Consider the following 20030-nt stretch of genomic DNA (forward strand, 5'->3'; position numbering starts at 1 on the left):
TGCTTTGCCCTTTGCGGCCTAGACTCGGCACCCGCAGTTAATCCGGCCGACTCCAGAAGGGGACTAGCCTCTCCCGTGACGCGAACTTGAGTCAGCAGCGGCCCTTCACGTGACCCCAGCCACGGCCTTAACGAACCAATCAGCAGGGCGCGGCGGCCTCGTTGCGGCTGGGCAACCATTAATGCCTTAGGTTCTCCCTGATAATACCTGGACTTCCGCCCGCCGGACGCGCTCCAACGCTTCTCTTTCCCTCTTTTTCCCACCTCCGCCTCCCAAATCATCCACAATCGAGTCGGTTGATCCTAACCCAACCACCCCCCCTTCCGAATCACGGACGCGGTGGATACTCTTGCATTGGTCTCTACGCGATCGCCTTGACTCGCTTCCTTTCGGATCTCTCGCTACGTGTTGCCATTTCGTTTGCGACACCCCTTTTGAGAAGCGGGCTGTAGGGGCGAAACACCTGATCCTGTTGTTTTCTGGATACAGCGCGCGTCATTAACCCCCGGGTTGCCAGGGACTCCCACCACCACCCCGCATTGCGCGGGCTTCTTGATAGGCTTATTTTGTTTGTAACCTCCTTTGGGATAGTGCATTGTCTTTTTTTTTGTGTATTCTCTTTCCGCCTTTCACATCTGCCGCCATGTTCTATTCGGAGACTCTTCTGTCGAAAACCGGGCCGCTGGCCCGCGTTTGGCTGTCGGCCAATCTGGAGCGCAAACTGTCAAAATCACACATTTTGCAGTCGGATATTGAGAGCAGTGTCAGTGCCATCGTTGACCAAGGTCAAGCACCTATGGCTTTGCGATTGAGTGGCCAGCTGCTGCTGGGTGTAGTCCGGATCTACAGTAGAAAGGCGCGCTACCTCTTGGATGACTGCAACGAAGCGCTGATGAAAATTAAAATGGTATGTTACCTGGAACCATGATGCTGTAGAAGCTCGAACTGTGCTGATGTTTATCAACTTTAGGCCTTCCGGTTGACCAACAACAATGATCTCACTACCACCGTCGTCGCACCCGGCGGGATTACTTTGCCTGATGTCCTTACAGAATCCGACCTGTTCATGAACCTCGATTCCTCCTTGCTCCTACCCCAGTCCCTCAATTTGGAGCCGGAAGGAAAGCAGCCCGGATCATCTATGGATTTTGGTAGCCAACTTCTCCCCGATAGCAGTTTCCGCCGCTCTGTTTCCCAGGAACCACCACGCCTTGAAGATCATACTTTAGTCGATCTTGACTTGGGAGAGGACGAGACGCCGTTGGGCCATGATTTCAGTATGGAAGTTGGTCGAGATGCTCCGGCCCCACGTCCTGTCGAGGAGGATCTTTTCAGTGATGCTGGCAAATTTAACGACGTTGATCTACCTCTGGACCTCGGTGAAGATGATGCTCCCTTGGATAAGATGGACCTCGGCGACGATGGTCCTCAAGACACACTCCTGCAGGCGGATGACACTCTCGATCTCGGTGTTGAGGAAGGCCCGGTCATTGATGACAACAAAGCCGACGATTCCGACCGTGATGATGAACTCAGCGACATTGATGAAGCTGGCATGGAGGAACTCGCACAAGCTTATCATGGTATTTCTCAGCTGGGAGCCGAAGAAGGCGAAGAAAGAGAATCGGAGGAACTTCAGGTCGAACAAGTTCAACATGGCCAGCGCTCCAAGCGGCGCAAGGTCGAACTACCTCCGATGGAGGCTGATGAGAACACCCACTACAGCGGTCCAGAGATCAAGGCACTGCGTGAAATGCACGCCGAAATCATTAAACCAGCATCGTCTTTGCCCCGGGACCCGGTTCTTCTCACCCTTATGAACATGCAAAGAAACGGAGATTTTGTGTCGAACGTGATGGGCGGAGGTCGTGGACGTGGCTGGGCCCCCGAACTCCGCGACTTGTTGTCATTTGACGCCGTGAAAAAAGCTGGCGAGCTTAAGAGGAAACGCGACAGCGGCATCTCGGACATGGATATCGAAGCGGCCACTGCCCCTGCGTTGGAGCTGGGTGAAGAGGAGGCAATTGTGCCGGTAGACGAGGGACTCGGTCTCGACTCGACGCTGAACCAGCGGTCCGAGATCGAATTTCCCGGTGACGAAGAGGAACAGGGTCTGCGTATGAGCGATGATGAGGGCATGAATCAGCCATTGGACGACTTTGACGAGACGATCGAACCGGCGGACAGCGGACCGGTCTCAATCGGCACCAAGCATGCTGTTCATATCCTGCGCGACCGCTTGGGAGAATCTGCCGCAGAACAGAAGAAGAGCGTGAAATTCCAAGAGCTTCTGCCCGAGAAGAAGGCTTCCAAGGCCGATGCCACCAAGATGTTTTTCGAAGTCCTGGTACTGGCTACCAAGGATGCCGTTCAGGTCGAACAACGCTCTGATGCCGTTGGAGGACCTCTCAAAATCCGCGGAAAGCGTGCTCTCTGGGGCTCGTGGGCCGAGGAGACTGCCGGCGGCGAGTCCACTAGCCAGCCTGCTCCAGCAACCGCATAGATGATGTCTTTCGTTCTGTACAGTCGGTCGCACTTTTCTTGTTTTTTTTTTTTTTTTCTCTTTGGCTGTTTGACCTTTCGCAGACACCTTCGGCCTTTCTTTTTTCCTTTTCTCTTTTTGATTTCTCTTTTACCTGTGACTGGCTTAGTTCTACTCTGTGAAGAACCCCCTTTGTATTTGGATGCAGGCCCTGTTTGCTTAATGAATTGGTGGAGTTTGGGAGTCAGTTTCAAGGGTTTTGAGAAAAGGTGGTTCTGGATTTGATTCTTGCGATGTCCGGAATTATTGAATTTCCGGAGCGAAATGGTCCTGGATGTTTAGGTAGCTTCATGTTAGTAGTATTATAGAAGCGAGTCACTGATTCCAATGACAGCTCTGCTCTCTTAACTCTACCCTTGACCTCCGTAGTCGTGGGCCATGCACGTGGCCCGGCTTAATTCTCCGATTCCCGTCCTTTTCTCCTCTTCTTCTTCATTCCTGTCGCGAAATTGGTCTAACCACGTCGCTTTCAATGCCCTGAGTACCGATGATTGTGAATGTGAACTATCAATTAAATAGCCAACAATGGCCCACATAAAAAGCATGGACATCACTTAGTCATGGGCCCAGCTCTAGACCCCCACGCCGATAACCCCGAGGCTAAGGATCATATTCATGGATACTAACGCGCAAGTACAATGATCAGCGAGATGGGTCAACTAATCTAACCAGTTAGCTTCAGACTCCTTCCGAGTCCTAACGCCGTCGCTGTGATTCGAAAAAATGGCTTGCTTTGCAGGCAATTTTTCCATCCCCCAGAGGACACAGCCAGCAATTTTCCCCGACATTGTGTCATCCGGTGGGGTTTGGTACCTTCACGAGCGAGTTACATTTTCTCTTTGGCTATTAAACTCGGCCTCTCCCAAACGTACTTTGATCCCCTATCCTCTTTCCTTTTCCTGGGGAACCGGACTTTTAGTACAATCGAATCAATCATGTCTGCAGCGCAGCCGGAGAACATGACCCCCCGACAAGCTGCCAGCGCCGAGATCGATCCGCCCGGGCGATCAACCGACGACGAACGGAGCGATGTAGGCGATTCCGAACAAGAGAAATCGGATGATGTCAGTACCTATGCGCCAATCAATGCTGTGCCCTCTGCAAGTGACGCGCGAATGCAGAGACTTCACTCAACTTCATCCCGGCCTGTTGAGCGCAGCTGGTCTCTCAATGACGGTTATAGCTGTCATACTGCCGATGAAGAGGCAGGGGAGAAGGTTCCGGACGAAGCGCAGGGTGAAAATGCCGATGAGTCCTCGGCTTTTGTTGTTGGATGGGACGAGAACGATTCCATGAACCCTCGCAATTTCAACACCTTTCGGCGGTGGATAATCGTCATCATTTGTTCGCTGGGTTCTTTATGCGTGTGAGTTCAAATCAGCTAGCTTGGCCGCCAGTCTCCCCGCTGATCTTCTGTCTGGGAAGAACCTGCACTTCCTCGATGTATACCGTCACCTATGACCAGATCACGCAGGAATTCAATTGCTCTCGGTTGGTCGCAACGTTAGGGTTGTCATTCTTCATATTTGGCCTGGGTAAGCTTTAGACGTTCACCGTTCTGTGGCCGCAACCTCACTAACATAACTCCGATGAAGCGGTTGGCCCTTTGTTCCTTGGGCCCTTGTCAGAGGTGGGTGTGTCCCGAAATGAAATAGATTGTTGTTGTTAACACAAGGCAGTTCTACGGAAGAAGATATATCTACATCATATCATTCACTTTCTTCTTGATTTGGCTGATTCCATGTGCCGTTGCTCAAAACATCGAGACAATGATTGTGTGTCGATTTTTCAACGGCATTGCAGGAAGCGCATTTCTTAGTGTCGCCGGTGGTACAGTGGGTGATCTCTTTGCCCGTCACGAGCTTAGTGCACCGATGATGCTATATACGGCCTCGCCTTTCGTTGGCCCCGAGGTTGGACCATTGTAGGTTTTCCCCCGAGTTGCTGCCGATGAGCCGTTTTGCGGTGCGGATTAAGGTAGCTGACGATCAATTATCTCAGAGTGGGTGGATTTATAAATCAATATACCACGTGGTACGTCAATTCAGTAGACCCCTTTCTTAGGACACAGAAGACTTACATTGCTGTTTCCTGTTCTTAGGCGTTGGACATTCTACGTGCTTCTCATCTGGACAGGAATATTACTTATCTCAATCATCGTTCTTGTTCCTGAAACCTACCATCCTGTGTAAGTGAATGCCGTCGGCAGCAGTCCATAGGACCCTATATGCTTTGGGTAGCTACTGACAGAGGTGGGGCAGACTCTTGAGACGCAAGGCGCGACAGATACGCAAGGAAACAGGGGACGACCGCTGGAAGGCTCCAATCGAAAGGCTGAATCGCTCAGTAGCCCAGACTGTTCTGCGGTCTACCTATCGACCCATGCTGCTTCTTACACTAGAGCCCATGTGCTTGAATCTTTGTATATTTTCCGCGATCCTCTTGGGCATACTGTATCTCTTTTTCGGCGCCTTTCAATTGGTATTTGGAAACGTGTACGGATTTGTATTATGGCAGCGTGGCCTCTGTTTTCTTGGTCTATTTGTGGGTATGCTTTTTGCTATCTTATCCGACCCGTTTTGGCGGCGCATCTATCAGCGCCTGGAGAAGAAGCATGAGAGGGCAGTTGGAAAGGCCGATGACTTTCAGCCGGAGTGGCGGCTTCCCCCAGGTGCGTTTGTTGATCTGTCACTGGCATTGGCGCCTAGAGAATGATGATGGCGATGCTAACCCGTGATGAAAGCAATCCTTGGCGGACCCCTTGTGACTATAGGACTGTTCATTTTTGCTTGGAGCATTTATCCTCACGTGCATTGGATTGTACCTATCATCGGGAGTGCATTTTTTGGAGCCGGGTAAGTTTCCAACAAGGCCGGTGTTCGTTTGGCTATTGCTTTTCAGCGCGCATGAGCTTGCGTGTGCTGGTAGGAATTGATTGGGATTGATTGGTACTGACTCTATCCCTCGACAAAATCTAGCACGATCCTTGTATACTCGGGCATTTTCACCTTTCTGGTTGACGCATACCCGACATTTGCTGCAAGCGCTCTGGCAGCAAACAGTTTTGCCCGTTCGCTGTTTGGTGGGATATTTCCCTTGTTCGGAATCCAAAGTAAGAGAGCAACCTACCACCTCTTCTTTTTCCAGTTTACATTGCTTGCATGGCATGGAAAGTCGATAAGTGTACTCTGATCTGTCGAGTTCATGGTTGCTGGAGGGGTTGCTTTTGTCCCTTCGATTGACAATTCTTTCTGTTTAATTTTCACTTGGAAGTCCGGGTGAATTCAAACTTGACGTGTCGATATGATTTAACACACGAGACCTTGACCGCCAATTGCTAACCACCGTATGCAGTGTATAACCGATTGGGATACCACTGGGCAACTTCATTATTGGCCTTTCTGACCCTGGCTATGACACCCTTTCCGTAAGTCTCCTTTGGTTTCATTGCGCGTGTAGGGATCCGACCCTCTTTTCTTTGAGCAGTTGGGCGCGAGGGAGGACAAGCGGTCTCCTGCATGGAAATCCTGCGGCCCTGATGGAGGGGAGGGAGACTTTGACTTCTATCGAGCTCGGTTGCACCCACCTGTTGCGCTGGAATTGGGGAACGGCCCGTGGAAGATGCGTGGCATGCTTTGCACGAGTTAGCTAACCGCGTTCCTTGGGAAATAGGTATATCTTTTTCCAGTACGGCAGTCGAATTCGCAAGAAGAGTCGATTTGCGACGCGGTAGATTTGATTTTTTTTTTTCTCCGCCTTGAACCATGTTGATGTCTCGACATGGTTTGCGAGCAGGAGTTGCGCGTCTTGATCTTCCATGAGGCCTAATGATGGTACTCGCTTATGTTTCTGCAGCTTTCGGCGCAATACCAAAGAAGAACGGTTACCGGAAACCACATAAACAGGGATATACAGTGTATATACGTTGATATATGTATGCACATAGTGTAAAGTACACGCTACGAGGCAGTCAAGCCAGACGAAAATAGCACCCAATACAGAGTTGAAGGGGTCTCTCATGCATGACAGCGTTCGGCAGCGGCCGACTCATCAGACCGCAATTGCCGCGTGCACAGCTGACGGCCAGATGTAGAAGCCAATTACGGAAGTCCTGAAACACGAATTAGGAAGACAGCCTCGGGATGAAGCTAGGATGGCGTCGAGATGAACAGAGATGATGCCTGAGCAGGGATGGGCCGAGGCAGTAGGCAGTAGGCAGTCTGGCACAAGACCCTCGGGTGACTCCGGGAGGAAAGCATGAGTCAGCATCCCGGGGAGACCCGATCGCGAGGGACAAAAATGGCTCATTCTTTTCTTTTCCTTTCTTTTATTTTTATCCCTCAAGGTATATCAAATTGATTACAATTTGGAGAATGTATGGGCGGAGAGGGCTTGTCTCGATTCTGGGATTATCACAGGCATCGGCATGTGAATCAGCCCATGTCTTATAGATATAACTCCATAGTCCGTATAGAGACTTAGAATACCCTATGTGCCAACTCCCGTAAGGCTGCCGTTTCTCGCGTGGCTCTGCCCCCCTCTTTCACAATCGAAAGTCAAAATTAATAGAAACAATAGAAAAGAAAAAGAGGGGGAAAAAGCCCTCAAGACACATGTTGATAATGCCAACCCTTTCGCGGTGACTTGACTGTGTTCCCTGCTTGCGGTTGTTGGACACGCGACTCTTGACTCGTGTTGGTCTCGCACCTTTTTCTTTTTCTCTCATTGCAATTCCAGTTCACCTCGTTTTTCTTAGTCTTAATATTATTCATTGATCCCTCATTAGTCTACCTGCCTTTCTGTCTCCCCCGCGTTCGCGCTCTCCTCTCTCCATCCAGACCAATCTCCCCTCCCCCTACGTCGGTTCTTTCGAGAAAATCTCTCATCTTCCTTCTCTCTTCCCCTCTCGATCGATCTCTCCTGCTTGCTTTTCCCCGCAGTCCCAGTCCCAGCTGTTTCTTTTTTGCTCGCTCCACTTACCTTGTCTTGCACTGCGACAATTGATTTGACTCATGACAGTGTCAAAATAAAATAAAGGGACGAAAGGGACGCCGAGGGAATTTTCCTACATGCCGTGTGACTAATACCGTGTTTTCTTGTCTTGAACTTTGAATAGTGAATTTTGAAACTTTTTTTTTTCTTTCCTTCTCTGTTTCCCCTTTCTTAATTTGAAATCATCGACAGGGGAAAAGGAAGACAAAAAGGAAAAGAAAAAAAAAAATCGCGCGGCTTCCTGCATGGAATTTCGGTCACCATTCCATCTCCAACTGTCATCTTCGCTGGAGCAGAGCTGAGACTGTCAGACCAAGCAGTCAAGCACGCAAGGTCCCTCCTCCTCCACCCTCCACTTTTTGCGATCGGTTCCGCCGTTCGCTCCATTTCCTTCGACCTGTTTTCCGACCCGCCTCGATCGTGGTTTCTATGCCCTCGGCCCGCGAAAGGACGGCCAATTTGCTGTTACTGCCCGACTAGACGCGTGACGATTTGACTTGTCAATCTGGACTGCAATCTGTGTTCTCGCACGCGCCGCGCCGAGGTGGTCTTGTACAGCGCGAGAAGAATAGGTGGCAAGGTGGTCCCGTCGCTGCGACTCCCTTTCAACCACAAAAGAGCCGGCTCCGTTCCCGATCAACCCCCCTCCTTCCGCCCGCTCCGTCATCGCTCACTCATACGGCACAACGCTTTCACTCGGGCCGGTTGCGTCTGTCGCCTGCGAACTTTCATGTCGAGATGAAGGCCGAACACCAGGACAATAGCTCCTCGGCTTCTGCCGATCCCGGCGGGCCTGTGCAGGGTGTCGAGGATCTTGGAGAGCCCCCGGAGCACTCCAAGAGCACGACTAATGGTGGCGATAATACGCCCGCGGAGAATGGCCAGAAGTCCACCAACGCGAAAGACCCGTCGCGTCCGCGACGGAAGAAGGCCCGACGGGCTTGCTTTGCTTGCCAGCGGGCGCATCTGACTTGCGGTACGCTATGTCTGACCCTGTTTTCAATTCCCTTGTTGTACTGTCTTTTCTGTACCTGTCGTTTCGCGTCATCTAGCTGCGTTGGGCATCAGAAGGCGTTCTCTTGCCTGCGTTTTTGGACCGCCTGGTGAAGCGGTGAAGACCGGAGACTGATTCAAAGTTTTGCGATTAGGCGATGAGAGACCATGTCAGCGATGTATCAAACGAGGCCTTCAGGACGCCTGCCATGACGGCGTTCGCAAGAAGGCCAAGTATTTGCACGACGCGCCCGACGGAGCCTTGATGCCTGGAATCAGCGGTAACTTTTACGGTAATACGATGCGCAACAGCCTTCCCTTGTCGAGAAACGGCGCCAATGCCGTCAGTGCGAACACGCCGCAGAATTCGGCCCCAAGCTTCTATCCCACGCCCCAATCCAGTTCATATAACGTCTACCAAGAGAACACCCTTAATCAAAACTCCTTCACCTCGCAATCTCCCATGTCTCCGACTTTCAATCTGAAGACTACGCCGACTGCCCGAAACAATAGTTTGTCGTCTTCCGGGGGTCAGCATCCGCCCAGCGCAACCGTTTCGGGGGCGGCCACCCAGAACCAGAATCCGCTTGGAGGCCCGTTCTTCGATCCCAGCGACCCGGCTCTGTTCAACTTTGACCTGTCAAGCATGAATTTCGAAAATCGGTACGGTGCGCTGGAATTTGGGATGCTGGGACATATGGCGACGGGTGCCGGGGACTCGCCCAGCGACTCCGCCACGCAGCGAGGGTCAATGGGACGCAGCGGATCGGCCCAATTCTCGAATACGCCAATCACCGGTACGGCCGCTTTCGGAGACAGCCCCGGGGGCCAGCAGCCGTTCATGTTTGGCGATCCCCTGCTCAACGAGTGGTCCAATGGCCAGTCCTCAGGCCAGCCGCACATGAATGTGGGCGGCGGCGTTTACCCGCATTCCGCCCAGGGAAGCGTGATCCCGGGGCATCTATCCAAGGCCGACGCGCCCCATGCGTTCGCCATCGAAAGCGGTCCCCCAGCGAGTTTCGCCAGCCCTGGCGCGACGAGCAGTCCGCATATGGCGGGCGGCTTCGACGAGGCGACGTTTAACGCCGCCGTTGCGAACAATTCCAACGGTCTTGTTCCGAACGGCCAGCGTCCGACGATCACGACGCCGAGTCTGAAGCACCAGAGCCTCCAGGTGGGCACCAAACGACGTCAGCGCAACCCGTCGTCCATCTACGAGAACGTCAAGGAGCCGTACGCCTACACGAATCGCTTCCACAACCTGACTGCCTTCATCCAACGGCGCTTCTCCCCACAGAAAACCTTGCAGATCGCCAAAGCGCTAGCTTCGATCCGACCCTCCTTTATTGCTACGACGAAAACCTTGAACCGCGACGATCTGATCTTCATGGAGAAGTGCTTTCAGCGCACGCTCTTTGAGTACGAGGATTTCATCAATGCATGTGGGACCCCGACGATCGTTTGCCGTCGGACTGGGGAGATTGCGGCGGTCGGTAAGGAATTCAGCATCTTGACGGGATGGAAGAAGGATGTGCTGCTGGGCAAGGAGCCGAACCTGAACGTCAACACCGGCGGCACCGTCCCGGGATCGGGGGCGTCCTCCCGCAGCTATACGCCGCGCAGCTCCGCCGGCGAGGCCACGGCCCCGGGTCGGCCCCATCCGGTGTTTTTGGCGGAGTTGCTGGACGACGATAGCGTGGTCGAGTTCTACGAAGATTTCGCGCGGCTTGCCTTTGGAGACTCGCGCGGTAGCGTGATGACCACGTGTAAGCTGTTGAAATACAAGACGAAGGAAGACATGGAACTGGCGCAGTCGGATGACCACCAGCGATGGAACAATCACCTGCGCAAGGGCGGCATTGCCAGCGAAGCGGGAATGAACCAGCTGGGGTTCAAAGACGGCAAAGTCGAATGCGCATACTGCTGGACAGTCAAGCGTGACGTGTTTGACATTCCCATGCTTATTGTGATGAATGTAAGTGCTGCTGCTGCTGCTGCGCTGCGAGAGAGAAAGCAAAATGTGTCCATGAATGACGCTGACCGCTCTAGTTTCTACCATGTATTTGATTTGTTTTATTTATGGATCACGCAGGGATATACGTCTCTTACGCTTTAATCAGTTCATACGGCTCATACTCAGGAGGGATCATAAAAATGTCGGCTGTCTGTGATTGTTATTTGTGGGTTTCGTTTCATCTCGTTTCATTTTATTCCTTCTCGTTCTCTTTTATGTGAGATGGGACACCCCGAGTGTCCGTATCTTTTGCATTGGTACATATCTTTCGGATGATTCCCTCGGAAGCTATCAACGTAGCTTCTTCGTTTTCTCTTTTCTTGTCGGTTTTTGTTTGTCTTGTTCTTGCCTTGATCGTTGCGGATTGATCGATCCGTGAGGGTAGCACTTTTGTACATATGTACCTTTACATACGGGACCGGATCTGCCTTGCGTGATATTTGATTACGGGACGAATACCGGAAATGGCACATGGCGGTGCTTGACGCGAGGACTTCGCATGTACCAAGTATCCAAGGTTGGAAACATTGAAGTATCCAAAGTAGAGAGGTCGAGAAGTATACCTAGTAGAATCGACACCTGAGGCAGGGATGAACTCCGGACCAATTAGGAAGGCGCGAACCCCGCATGGCCGCTTTATCGATAAGCAGTCCCGTTTCGGCAGGATCCCACCGCCGCTTTTCTTCCCTTCCATCGCTTTCTCTCTCCCTGCCCCCCTCATTGTTCTTGCTCCCACTACTTCACATCATTCCGGTCGAGCCTGATCTTCCCCCCGCCGGTCGAACTCTTATACCATGCGACCTGACGGTCCTCGCGATCCCGTTACCGGGCCGGACAGCGGCCCCGAAGCCCCCTTTCCCGTGCGCTTGTCAGGACCCGTAATCAAAGGATTCGGACGAGGGAGTAAAGAGGTGAGAGCCCGTTGAATGGGCCATTGATCTATGCCCCTGGTAGTTTATGCTATCGAGGCCGGCTAATGGTGGACTTGCCAATTACAGTTGGGTATCCCCACGGCCAACATTCCAGCCGACGGGCTATCGGACTACCCGGATCTCCAAGTCGGGGTGTACTATGGCGTTGTCGCCTTGGACCCGTCCAAGTTTACCCTCGCGGCCGACCCGTCGACGTCGACGAGCATACTTCCTGCCGTGCTGAGCATCGGATATAATCCGTTCTACAAGAATACCACGCGATCAGTGGTATGTTGCGACCAAACGAAGTAGAACTAAATCGAGGGGAGGCCCAGGAAACTCACGCTCGCTGACAGGAAATTCATATCATGCCACCACTATCGTCGCCCTCGCCCACGGCCACCGGGGAGTCCGGCCACGTGAAATTCCATAAGTTACCGGATTTTTACGGTACCAACTTGAACCTGCTGATCCTAGGATACATTCGTCCCGAGTACGACTATGTGTCGTTGGAGGCCTTGGTGGAGGATATCCGGCTGGACTGCGAGGTCGCACGAGAGAGTCTGCAGCGACCGACGTATGCCTGTTACTTAACCGGGGAGGGGGGTGGATCGGAGACTGTGACGGAACAGCGCCGGTGGTTGACGGGGTTCTAAGGCGTACTTGAAAAAAAAAAGTTTGAAGAAGGAGGGGAGACCCTATTGCGACTCCTCCTGCATAGACTGTACAGCAGCAACAGCAGCATTAGTCCAGAAACCATGCATAAACGAGACCACAAATTCCTATCTGTCTGCCTATGGCCTGCATCAGCCCTATCTTGGCTCTTGGCGGCGGAGACCCTTGCGGAATGCCAATACTCGTCGACGTCATTGTTGTCCTCGCCAAGCGCTCCGCGACTGGATTTAAACCCTTTTCTTTGCCCTGGATTGCGTCTCCTGAAGTCGGCTCAGTTGTCTGACTTCCCATTGTCGCCTGCCCCCGGAGAATGGACCGCATCCGTCAACACATTCGCCGCCGTCGCAGCAGCGCCAGCAGCTCGACCTTTCAGCCTCCACTCTCCCCGACACTGAGCCATGACAAGCAGAAAAATAAGTCGATTAGCGAGCCCCGACGGCTCTACATCACCTCCAACACGCCCGACTTCGATGTCAACATTATCCGCCGCTTCCAGGACGAAGGGTTCGACGTCGAATACCTGCCTTTCGTCGCATCGGTGACGGACGAGCCGGAACGTGAACGCAAGGAACTCGAGAAACTTCTGCACGAACGTGAGGATGACCTCGAGCCGGGCGAACGCTATGCGGTGGTCGGTATGTGTTTCCCTCCGTTCTTCTAACAGACGGCGTGCCTTGACTAAACACCGTTCTCAGCATATCACCGACCTGCCTACCTACTACTGTCATCTCACCATCAGTCGACCTCGGCCACCAATCCTTTCCCTCGACTCTGTGCCTTGGTGACCTACTATCCCGAGCCTCCCAGTTCCCTTCTCAATGGAGAGCAGCAGCAGCCGCCGCCGCAGGAGCCCTGCGACATAATCCCGCAATCTACCACCTCTTCAACCACCAACTCCTGTTACTCTTCGCTCTCATTGCTCCCCATTCAGATCCATCTTGCAGGTCCGCAGCCTGCTTCCCTCCACGATGACTACCACAGCCATCCAAGTAGGAAGCGTCATCGTTGCCATCTCTTCTTTTACCCCGAATCCGATCCTGGATTTGCCGAGTCTACCTCTAAGACGTACGACGGCATCAGCTCGCGCCTCGCCTGGAGCCGCGCCCTGGACTGCCTAAAGCGTGGATTTGGATGGCCTGGCGGCCACTGGAATGTGCCGGAGGTTGAGACCGTGTGGGAGGAATACTGGCGTAATCTGTTCTACAACAATCGGAATGCCGAGGAGACCGATACGCACGCTACGCAAGCCTTGAACCTAATGACAGGTAGTGCAGGGCCATCGCTCGCCGAGAACGAAGGCTATCGTTCAGACCCGACGGCCGAACAGCAGGAAATCGCAACGGTCAATTGTGTTCCTACCATGATCGGCGGTGAGGTCCCCTTGGTATTTTGTTTCCTTCGTTTCTTTTCTTTCCACCAAAACCGGAAAAAAGAGGGTGATCCACTGACTTAGTCGAAGGAACCACGCCGGCTTCTATCGTCGCCTTCTACACCACCCAATTCTTCCCTTCCGGGCCTTCCTCACAAACCATCCGCCTGCTGTCTCGCACTATAGGCCCCAACCGCATCGTCGACGAGCTACTCCTCACCTTCACCCACACTGAAGAAATCCCCTGGCTCTTGCCTGGTGTCCCGCCTACAGACCGCCCCGTACGCATCCTTCTCGTCATGACGGCCCTGTTTGTCGCCGGGAAGATCGCCCGCCACAACATCTACTGGGACCAGGCGAGCGTGCTGGTGCAGATCGGCCTGCTGAATCCGGCGCTCGTTCCGGCCGGGTTTCAGGCCACCGGACCGAATCGCGCAGGCAAGGAAACGGTAGAGCGAATCCCGGTGGTAGGGAGCGAAGGGGTCGAGAGGGCGCTGGGTTGATCTTTCCTTCTTTTCTCCTACAGGATGTTCATTTACTTTCGGGTTGTCTTGTCCGGGTTTAGGATCATCGTGATACCCTGCAGTTGTATATAGATCAACGTTATTCGAGCCTGTTAGGGCTGACTGTGGAGCTGGCAGATCGCACGGCTCTGATTGGTTTGCTTAAATTGATACTACGGACTATGCAGGTCAAACCATTCACCCTATGTGATATACCAATAAAAGTTTAAGGATGATTTCAAATAAGACGCTCTCAATGGATGCTCGCTAGTTCTTTTTATTTGTTCAATGCTTCCAATCTTTCCGTGTACCTTCACATGCCCAAAATTCCGGGAAAAAGAGTAAACCGATCTAATTAATGCTGTCGCAAGTTGATGATATCGCTACTGACTCCTCCTGCGCTCTTCAATGTCCGAAGACTAGCCTCCTGTGCAAGCGGAATCACATCTTCCACCGTGCCTACATCTCCACTCTTAGCCAGCCCCGTGATGACCGCCCCGAGGAGCGTGTCGCCCGCGCCGTTGACGCTGACAATATCCTCGTCCTTCAGCACCGCAGCCGGGGGGAACAACCTCAGATACACGCCGCCGATCACCTCGTCGGTTGGCGGGGCACGCGAGAGAATATACGGCGCGGATTCGGGGGCCGTCAGACGCGGGTCACCCGGGCGGAGCAGCTGGGTGACCAGCACGCCCTGCGAGCCCAGCTTCGTGACGAGGCAGGGAACGTAGGGTAGGAGCTGGATGCTTTGCTGCGGGATGCCCTGGTCCACCAGGGTGGCGGAGGTCATGGCCACGAGGCGGTCCCGGGACCCGGACGCCGACATGCCCATGGCGTCGATGATGCGCCACCAGCCGTCGGATTCGAGGAGCCCGTTCTCCCGTGCGGCCATGTACATGGCTGCCAGCTCGTACTGGTTGGGCGCGGCGAGGCTGATACCGTGGTTGGGGACCGACGCGGAGGGTGTGATAACGGCGTTGGCGCTGCCGAAGAGTCGGCGGCTTTTCGCCGTGGACACGGGCTCGAAGGCCACCCGGGCGCCGTGTTTCTTGGCTACGGTGACCCATTTGGCTAACACGTCGGGGTTCCAGTTGGCGTCGACGACGACCCATTGGGGCTTGGTGCGCGCGATCATGGGCTCCCAGAACCCGTCGAAGTCGAGGACGTGCTCGCGCAGCTCCATGATGCCCATGTCGGCCATGGCGAGAACCAGGTCCTTGGTGGCATCGTTGACGGCGATGTACTGGGCCGTCCGGGCGCCGTCCGAGGCGGGGAGGATCTGGATGCCTTGGGTGGTAAGTCCCTCCGCACGAAGGGTTGAGAGTGCAGCGCGGCCGCTGAGGTCTTCTCCGACAACGCTGCAGAAGAGAACGGAGCTTCCGAGGTAGCTGGAAGCGATGGCCACGTTGTGGCCCACTCCTCCAAGGCTCTGGGAGATGACGGCGGGGTTGGACGTGTGTGGGACGGGGGTCTTGCTGGATTCTCCCGCAAAGGGGGCATAGTCACAGGACAGGTCAATAGCAAGGGAGCCAGCAACGAGAACATCGGCCTTGTCTAGCTTCTCGGCGGGATTCTCACTGGTCGAGTGGAGCTGCGCCAGCTCTGGCTCTGAAGTTGCTTGGTCAGCCTTCACAGTGCGGGAAATTGCTGGCATATGTCTGTGCGGGAGACCGTCTCGCAATTAGGGATATTTGCTTTTTGTATATAACAGACCAACGGAGATCTTGTTGAGAGGCAAGCCCACTTACCGTTCGTTAAGCGATCCGTGGGACTGCTCCAACTTGGCAAGCTCCACGGCTACCTTGGTCGCTCGCTGGACGTTCGCCTCGATCAGGGCTCGATTGGCCGTGACACTCTTTCCACCACTGAGTTGCTTGATCTTAGACAACACGAACGGCGTGTTGTCGCTTCCGTGGTAACCTTCCTCATCAGCCAGTCGGAGGGCCTCTTCGATGATAGCATCCATTTCATTCTTAGCAATGGACTGTTCTACCGGCACGGGATTAGCGAAATGCATTCCAGATGACAATGGAAGCTTAGTTTGCGCGTCTAATTGGATTTGGATCGATTAGTGGAAAGGCTCAAATCAAAGAGAGCACCAATAGAGAATTCTGCGCGGGCCATTTGAGCTTACAGATTATGGCCGCAGCCTCGGCCTCGTTTTGGATGACCTTGGGGCTCTTGATGCCACTGTCTCGGGTGAAGAACGCCGGGAAATCCACAGATCCCTGACGGCCATCGGCAAAAGTTCCAACGCAGACACCCTCCGTCTCAAGGTACTCAAGAGTCCGGGGGATGTCCAAGAAGCTTTTACATCCGGAGCTAACGACAGCCACCGGGGTTCGCCCCAGCTCCGTGAGGTCGGCTGTGAAAAGCGTTAGAACAAAAGTGTTAGATGTCGTCGAGTGACCGTACCAGATATATCCATGGAGTTTTCTCCGCCGCGATGAACACCGCCTACAGACGATTAGCTTCCACCGCAAACTTGAAAGGATACAGCTGCAACATACCGAGACCGCCGGTACCGAAAACTCGAATACCTGCAAGATGGGCAAGGATCATAGTGCCTGAGACCGTCGTGCCGCCGTGAAGCCGCTTACCAGCTAAGCCCTATGTAACGGTCAAAACCCAAGTTTAGCTAGATAGACGGGGAGATCGGTCAACATACCAGACCACAGATGTAGCCCAGATCTCTTCGTGAGACCTTCAGAGCGTCTTTACTCTCGGCAGTCGAAGCCAGTTCAATTAGCTCGTCCGGCGACAGACCAACCCGGGCTACACCATTGAGGATACCAATGGTTGCGGGGACACCGCCATTGACTCTGACGACGGACTCGAGAAGCTCGGCTAGGGCGACACTCTCCGGGAAGGGAAATCCTAACAAGGAGTCAATTAAAATCCTCATGCAGAATGGCGTTTGCCAGCGCAAGCGCACCGTGGGTGTAGATAGTCGTTTCCAGCGCCACGACGGGCTTCCCCGTTGCTACAGCATCACGAACTTCCTCAGAGACATTCAGGAACTTGCTCGACAGGAGGCTATGGTTGAAGCGCCGCTGAGGGAGCAGCCGGGAATAAGCCGACCGGCAGCAAAGACGCGCCGCAGCTCGTGAAGGGAGCATGTTGAGTGAGGAGACAGGGAGAGATGAAGAGGAGAAGAAGCGGCGCGGAGAAGGAATGGATGGATATAACTACTCAGTCCGGCTTAGTCCGGCTTATCTCGCGGGTTGTATCCGGTGGGTCCCCGCCCCATACTGTTTGTATGGCAGCGGTACCTCGGCGGTACATGGCACGATTAGGACCTCATAGATGCCATCTGGATTGTGGGCGTCGATATGAGATAGACCAGGCAAGATTGGTCATTGCTATTATCAAGTAGTTGAGGCGAAGACCCCGCCCATCTATTTTCTATCGCGACTGCAATGCGAATTGGCTATATTGACACGGCCAGTGACGGCGGTCTTCCAGGCGGCCATATTTAGGACCAGTTCTGGCTACAATGCTCAATTGAACAAGTCTAGAGCTGTTCTGGATCAGGATCATGAGAATTGAAGATCCAGACATTCAAGAATCCCTCCGTCATGACGAAAGGGAGCAGCGCAGGCCCACGAAGCTCGGCGGAGAGCTGCCAGGGCGCTTAGTCATCGCCACGGTGTCCACATCTCGAGATGCTTCAAGTCGCAGCCCCCTCGCCCTTCTTCCATCTGCAGCAGCATTCCGTCACAATGCTCGCCCTCTTCGCCGCCCTGCTGTTCTGCGGGCTTCCCTGCCTGGCTTGGGCCGAATCCTTCGCCCAGGTCTTCAAGAATGTGAATCTGGTCCGCAACACCAACCTGGAGAAAGGCTACGTCCGCGAGACGGTCAACGTGGTCGTTGAGAACGTCGACAAGAAGCCTCAATCCCAGTACTATATCCCTTTCGCAACGGATATCGTTGATAAGATTGGTGGCTTGGAAGTCCGAGACAAGAAGGCCCCCGAGAAAGGCCGCCTCGACGTGGAGGCAGTTGAGTCGAGCTCGTCCAAGTGAGTATGAGCCAGCGTGGCTCGTCCTCGTGGCTACGATTGCGCGCCCATTGAGGCTTGTCACTCCGACAGACCGACAGACGCTGACTGCATTGTTTACAGCGGCGACTTTCAGTACTACTTGGTCCAGTTCCCCGAACCCATCGCTCCCAAATCCCAGATCACCCTCGGGATCTCCTACTACCTGCTATCGACGCTGAGCCCACGCCCGGCCACCATCGGCCAATCCGATAAACAATACCTGACACATACCTTCTCCGCCTACTTCCCTTCGGTCTATCAGACGGTTACCCAGAAGACGAAGCTGAAGCTCCCCAGCACCAATGTTCCCGGCTACACCTCGACTAAGGGTCTGAAGTCCGGTGCGGACCCCGAGCGTCAGGGCACAACCTACACGTACGGGCCCTACGAGACCTCGGACGTCGCGCCCGGCACCGTCTACCCCATCACCATCCGCTACGAATTCACCAAGCCCATCATCACTGCGTCGTTGCTGGAGCGGGATCTGGAAGTATCCCACTGGGGCGGCAACCTGGCGACGGAGGAACGCTACTGGCTGCGCAACAACGGCTCCAAGCTCGAGAACCAGTTCTCGCGGGTCGAATGGACTATCAGCAACTACCAGCAGCTGCCGTCGTCCGCCATCCGCGAGCTAAAGTACCCGCTGAAGCCCGGCTCCGTGGACCCCTACTTCATCGATGACATCGGCAACGTCTCCACGAGTCGCTACCGCCCCGGCAAGGCCCCCAACCGTGACGGCTTCCTGGAGTTGCGCCCCCGCTACCCGGTCTTTGGCGGCTGGAACTACAGCTTCCGCATTGGCTGGAACAACGAGCTGTCGTCCTTCCTCCGCCAGGCCGTCGCCGGCGCTGATTCGTACGTGCTCAAGGTTCCCTTCATCGAGGGACCCAAGGCCCTGGAGGGCGTGCAGTACGAGAAGGCCGTCGTGCGGGTGATCCTGCCCGAAGGCGCCCGCAACGTGCAGTACGAACTGGTCGATGGCGATTCCAGCAACGGCCTCCCCGGCACTGACCAGATCGAATCGCACATCTCCAGCCACAAGACCTTTATGGACACGCTGGGTCGCACCGCCTTGACCCTGACGGTGGAGAACCTGTCCGACGAGGCGCGCGGCTCTCAACTGGTGGTAAGTAGTGTTTAAATTTTCTCCCGGCTTCCATCTCACCTCTAAGTATCCCCGACCAACGACTAACATAAACACCCCCTTCTAGGTGACCTACGACTACTCCACCTGGGATGGACTACGCAAGCCGGTGACCATCACCGCCGGTCTCTTGACCGTTTTCGTGGCCGCCTGGTTCATCGGCAACATCGACGTGAGCATCAAGAAACGGTAGATCTGTTCTCTTTATCTCTCTGTGTGCGTGTGATGACGATGTATCAATCAATCAATTGCTCTTTCTATGTATTTGAAATTCCTTCAATTTTCTTCCTGTTTTATACCTGGACAATTTTAAGCAATTGCATTGGAATCTGTCCTACAGATTAAGAATAGAATTCTCTGATATATCGTATTTGTTTCTGCTGTCATGCATTGAATTGAATCCTACCTACCCAAGAATGATTGATGAAAGCAAGCATCTCGGCTTCTATACTGAAGTCTGAAGTCATGAGAGAATATGAAGAGGGAATGGATCAAAACGTCAAAAAGAAAAGACAGCCATCGCATCATAAATTACACATTGTACATATCCCCTGGGACCATTCCAGCCTCCCACCCTTTTTTTCATTTGAGTTTATCCTGCTGTGTTCTTTGAACCCCTCTAGCCCAGGGGACAAGATCAATCAATCAATGAATAAACGCCGGACACCTCGCAAAATCCCAACCTATGAAGAATAGAAGAAATGATGTTAATGATATCTTGAGTCTTGGGCGATCTTTAAAAACAAAAACTTCCTCCGGAAAAAAGCGAAAAGGCGAGGGAGTAGTGAAGATGAGTGAAGAGAAGGCTAAACAAAAAGAGAAAGACCCGGAAAGGGAAAGAAAAA

The 20030-nt window shown here is 53.6% G+C and overlaps 7 protein-coding genes across 7 annotated transcripts; 6 read left to right on the top strand and 1 right to left on the bottom strand.

Annotated features, from left to right (window-relative positions):
* The first annotated feature begins 229 nt into the window (after positions 1 to 229).
* MCD1 (kleisin alpha) lies at positions 230 to 2894 on the top strand. The gene is made up of 2 exons (XM_046094164.1): positions 230 to 907; positions 971 to 2894. Exons 1-2 carry the CDS (start codon positions 644 to 646, stop codon positions 2501 to 2503), a joined length of 1797 nt encoding a protein of 598 aa, XP_045950143.1. The 5' UTR covers positions 230 to 643; the 3' UTR covers positions 2504 to 2894.
* A 583-nt stretch (positions 2895 to 3477) lies between these two features.
* Positions 3478 to 3912, top strand: LDX57_012421 (uncharacterized protein; the record flags this gene model as incomplete). The annotated part of the gene is made up of 1 exon (XM_046094165.1): positions 3478 to 3912. The coding sequence occupies one exon, from the start codon at positions 3478 to 3480 to the stop codon at positions 3910 to 3912; it is 435 nt and encodes a 144-aa protein (XP_045950144.1).
* A 4360-nt stretch (positions 3913 to 8272) lies between these two features.
* On the top strand, positions 8273 to 10643 carry ERT1 (Zn(II)2Cys6 transcription factor domain-containing protein; the record flags this gene model as incomplete). The annotated part of the gene is made up of 2 exons (XM_046094166.1): positions 8273 to 8510; positions 8683 to 10643. The coding sequence occupies 2 exons, from the start codon at positions 8273 to 8275 to the stop codon at positions 10641 to 10643; spliced, it is 2199 nt and encodes a 732-aa protein (XP_045950145.1).
* A 1177-nt stretch (positions 10644 to 11820) lies between these two features.
* Positions 11821 to 12108, top strand: fmn1 (riboflavin kinase; the record flags this gene model as incomplete). Its single annotated transcript, XM_046094167.1, has 1 exon — positions 11821 to 12108. One exon carries the CDS (start codon positions 11821 to 11823, stop codon positions 12106 to 12108), a length of 288 nt encoding a protein of 95 aa, XP_045950146.1.
* A 329-nt stretch (positions 12109 to 12437) lies between these two features.
* LDX57_012424 (dienelactone hydrolase) lies at positions 12438 to 13999 on the top strand (the record flags this gene model as incomplete). Its single annotated transcript, XM_046094168.1, has 3 exons — positions 12438 to 12762; positions 12823 to 13497; positions 13587 to 13999. 3 exons carry the CDS (start codon positions 12438 to 12440, stop codon positions 13997 to 13999), a joined length of 1413 nt encoding a protein of 470 aa, XP_045950147.1.
* Positions 14000 to 14354: 355 nt separating this feature from the next.
* LDX57_012425 (pseudouridine-5'-phosphate glycosidase/carbohydrate kinase family protein) lies at positions 14355 to 17118 on the bottom strand (the record flags this gene model as incomplete). Its single annotated transcript, XM_046094169.1, has 7 exons — positions 14355 to 15657; positions 15748 to 16048; positions 16134 to 16364; positions 16415 to 16456; positions 16510 to 16609; positions 16668 to 16876; positions 16935 to 17118. 7 exons carry the CDS (start codon positions 17116 to 17118, stop codon positions 14355 to 14357), a joined length of 2370 nt encoding a protein of 789 aa, XP_045950148.1.
* A 546-nt stretch (positions 17119 to 17664) lies between these two features.
* Positions 17665 to 19378, top strand: OST1 (dolichyl-diphosphooligosaccharide--protein glycotransferase subunit OST1; the record flags this gene model as incomplete). The annotated part of the gene is made up of 3 exons (XM_046094170.1): positions 17665 to 18020; positions 18123 to 19167; positions 19253 to 19378. 3 exons carry the CDS (start codon positions 17665 to 17667, stop codon positions 19376 to 19378), a joined length of 1527 nt encoding a protein of 508 aa, XP_045950149.1.
* Between the last annotated feature and the right edge of the window lie 652 nt (positions 19379 to 20030).

Source organism: Aspergillus melleus (assembly GCF_016097325.1).
Source record: "Aspergillus melleus strain CBS 546.65 chromosome Unknown contig8, whole genome shotgun sequence".
NCBI lineage: Eukaryota > Fungi > Ascomycota > Eurotiomycetes > Eurotiales > Aspergillaceae > Aspergillus > Aspergillus melleus.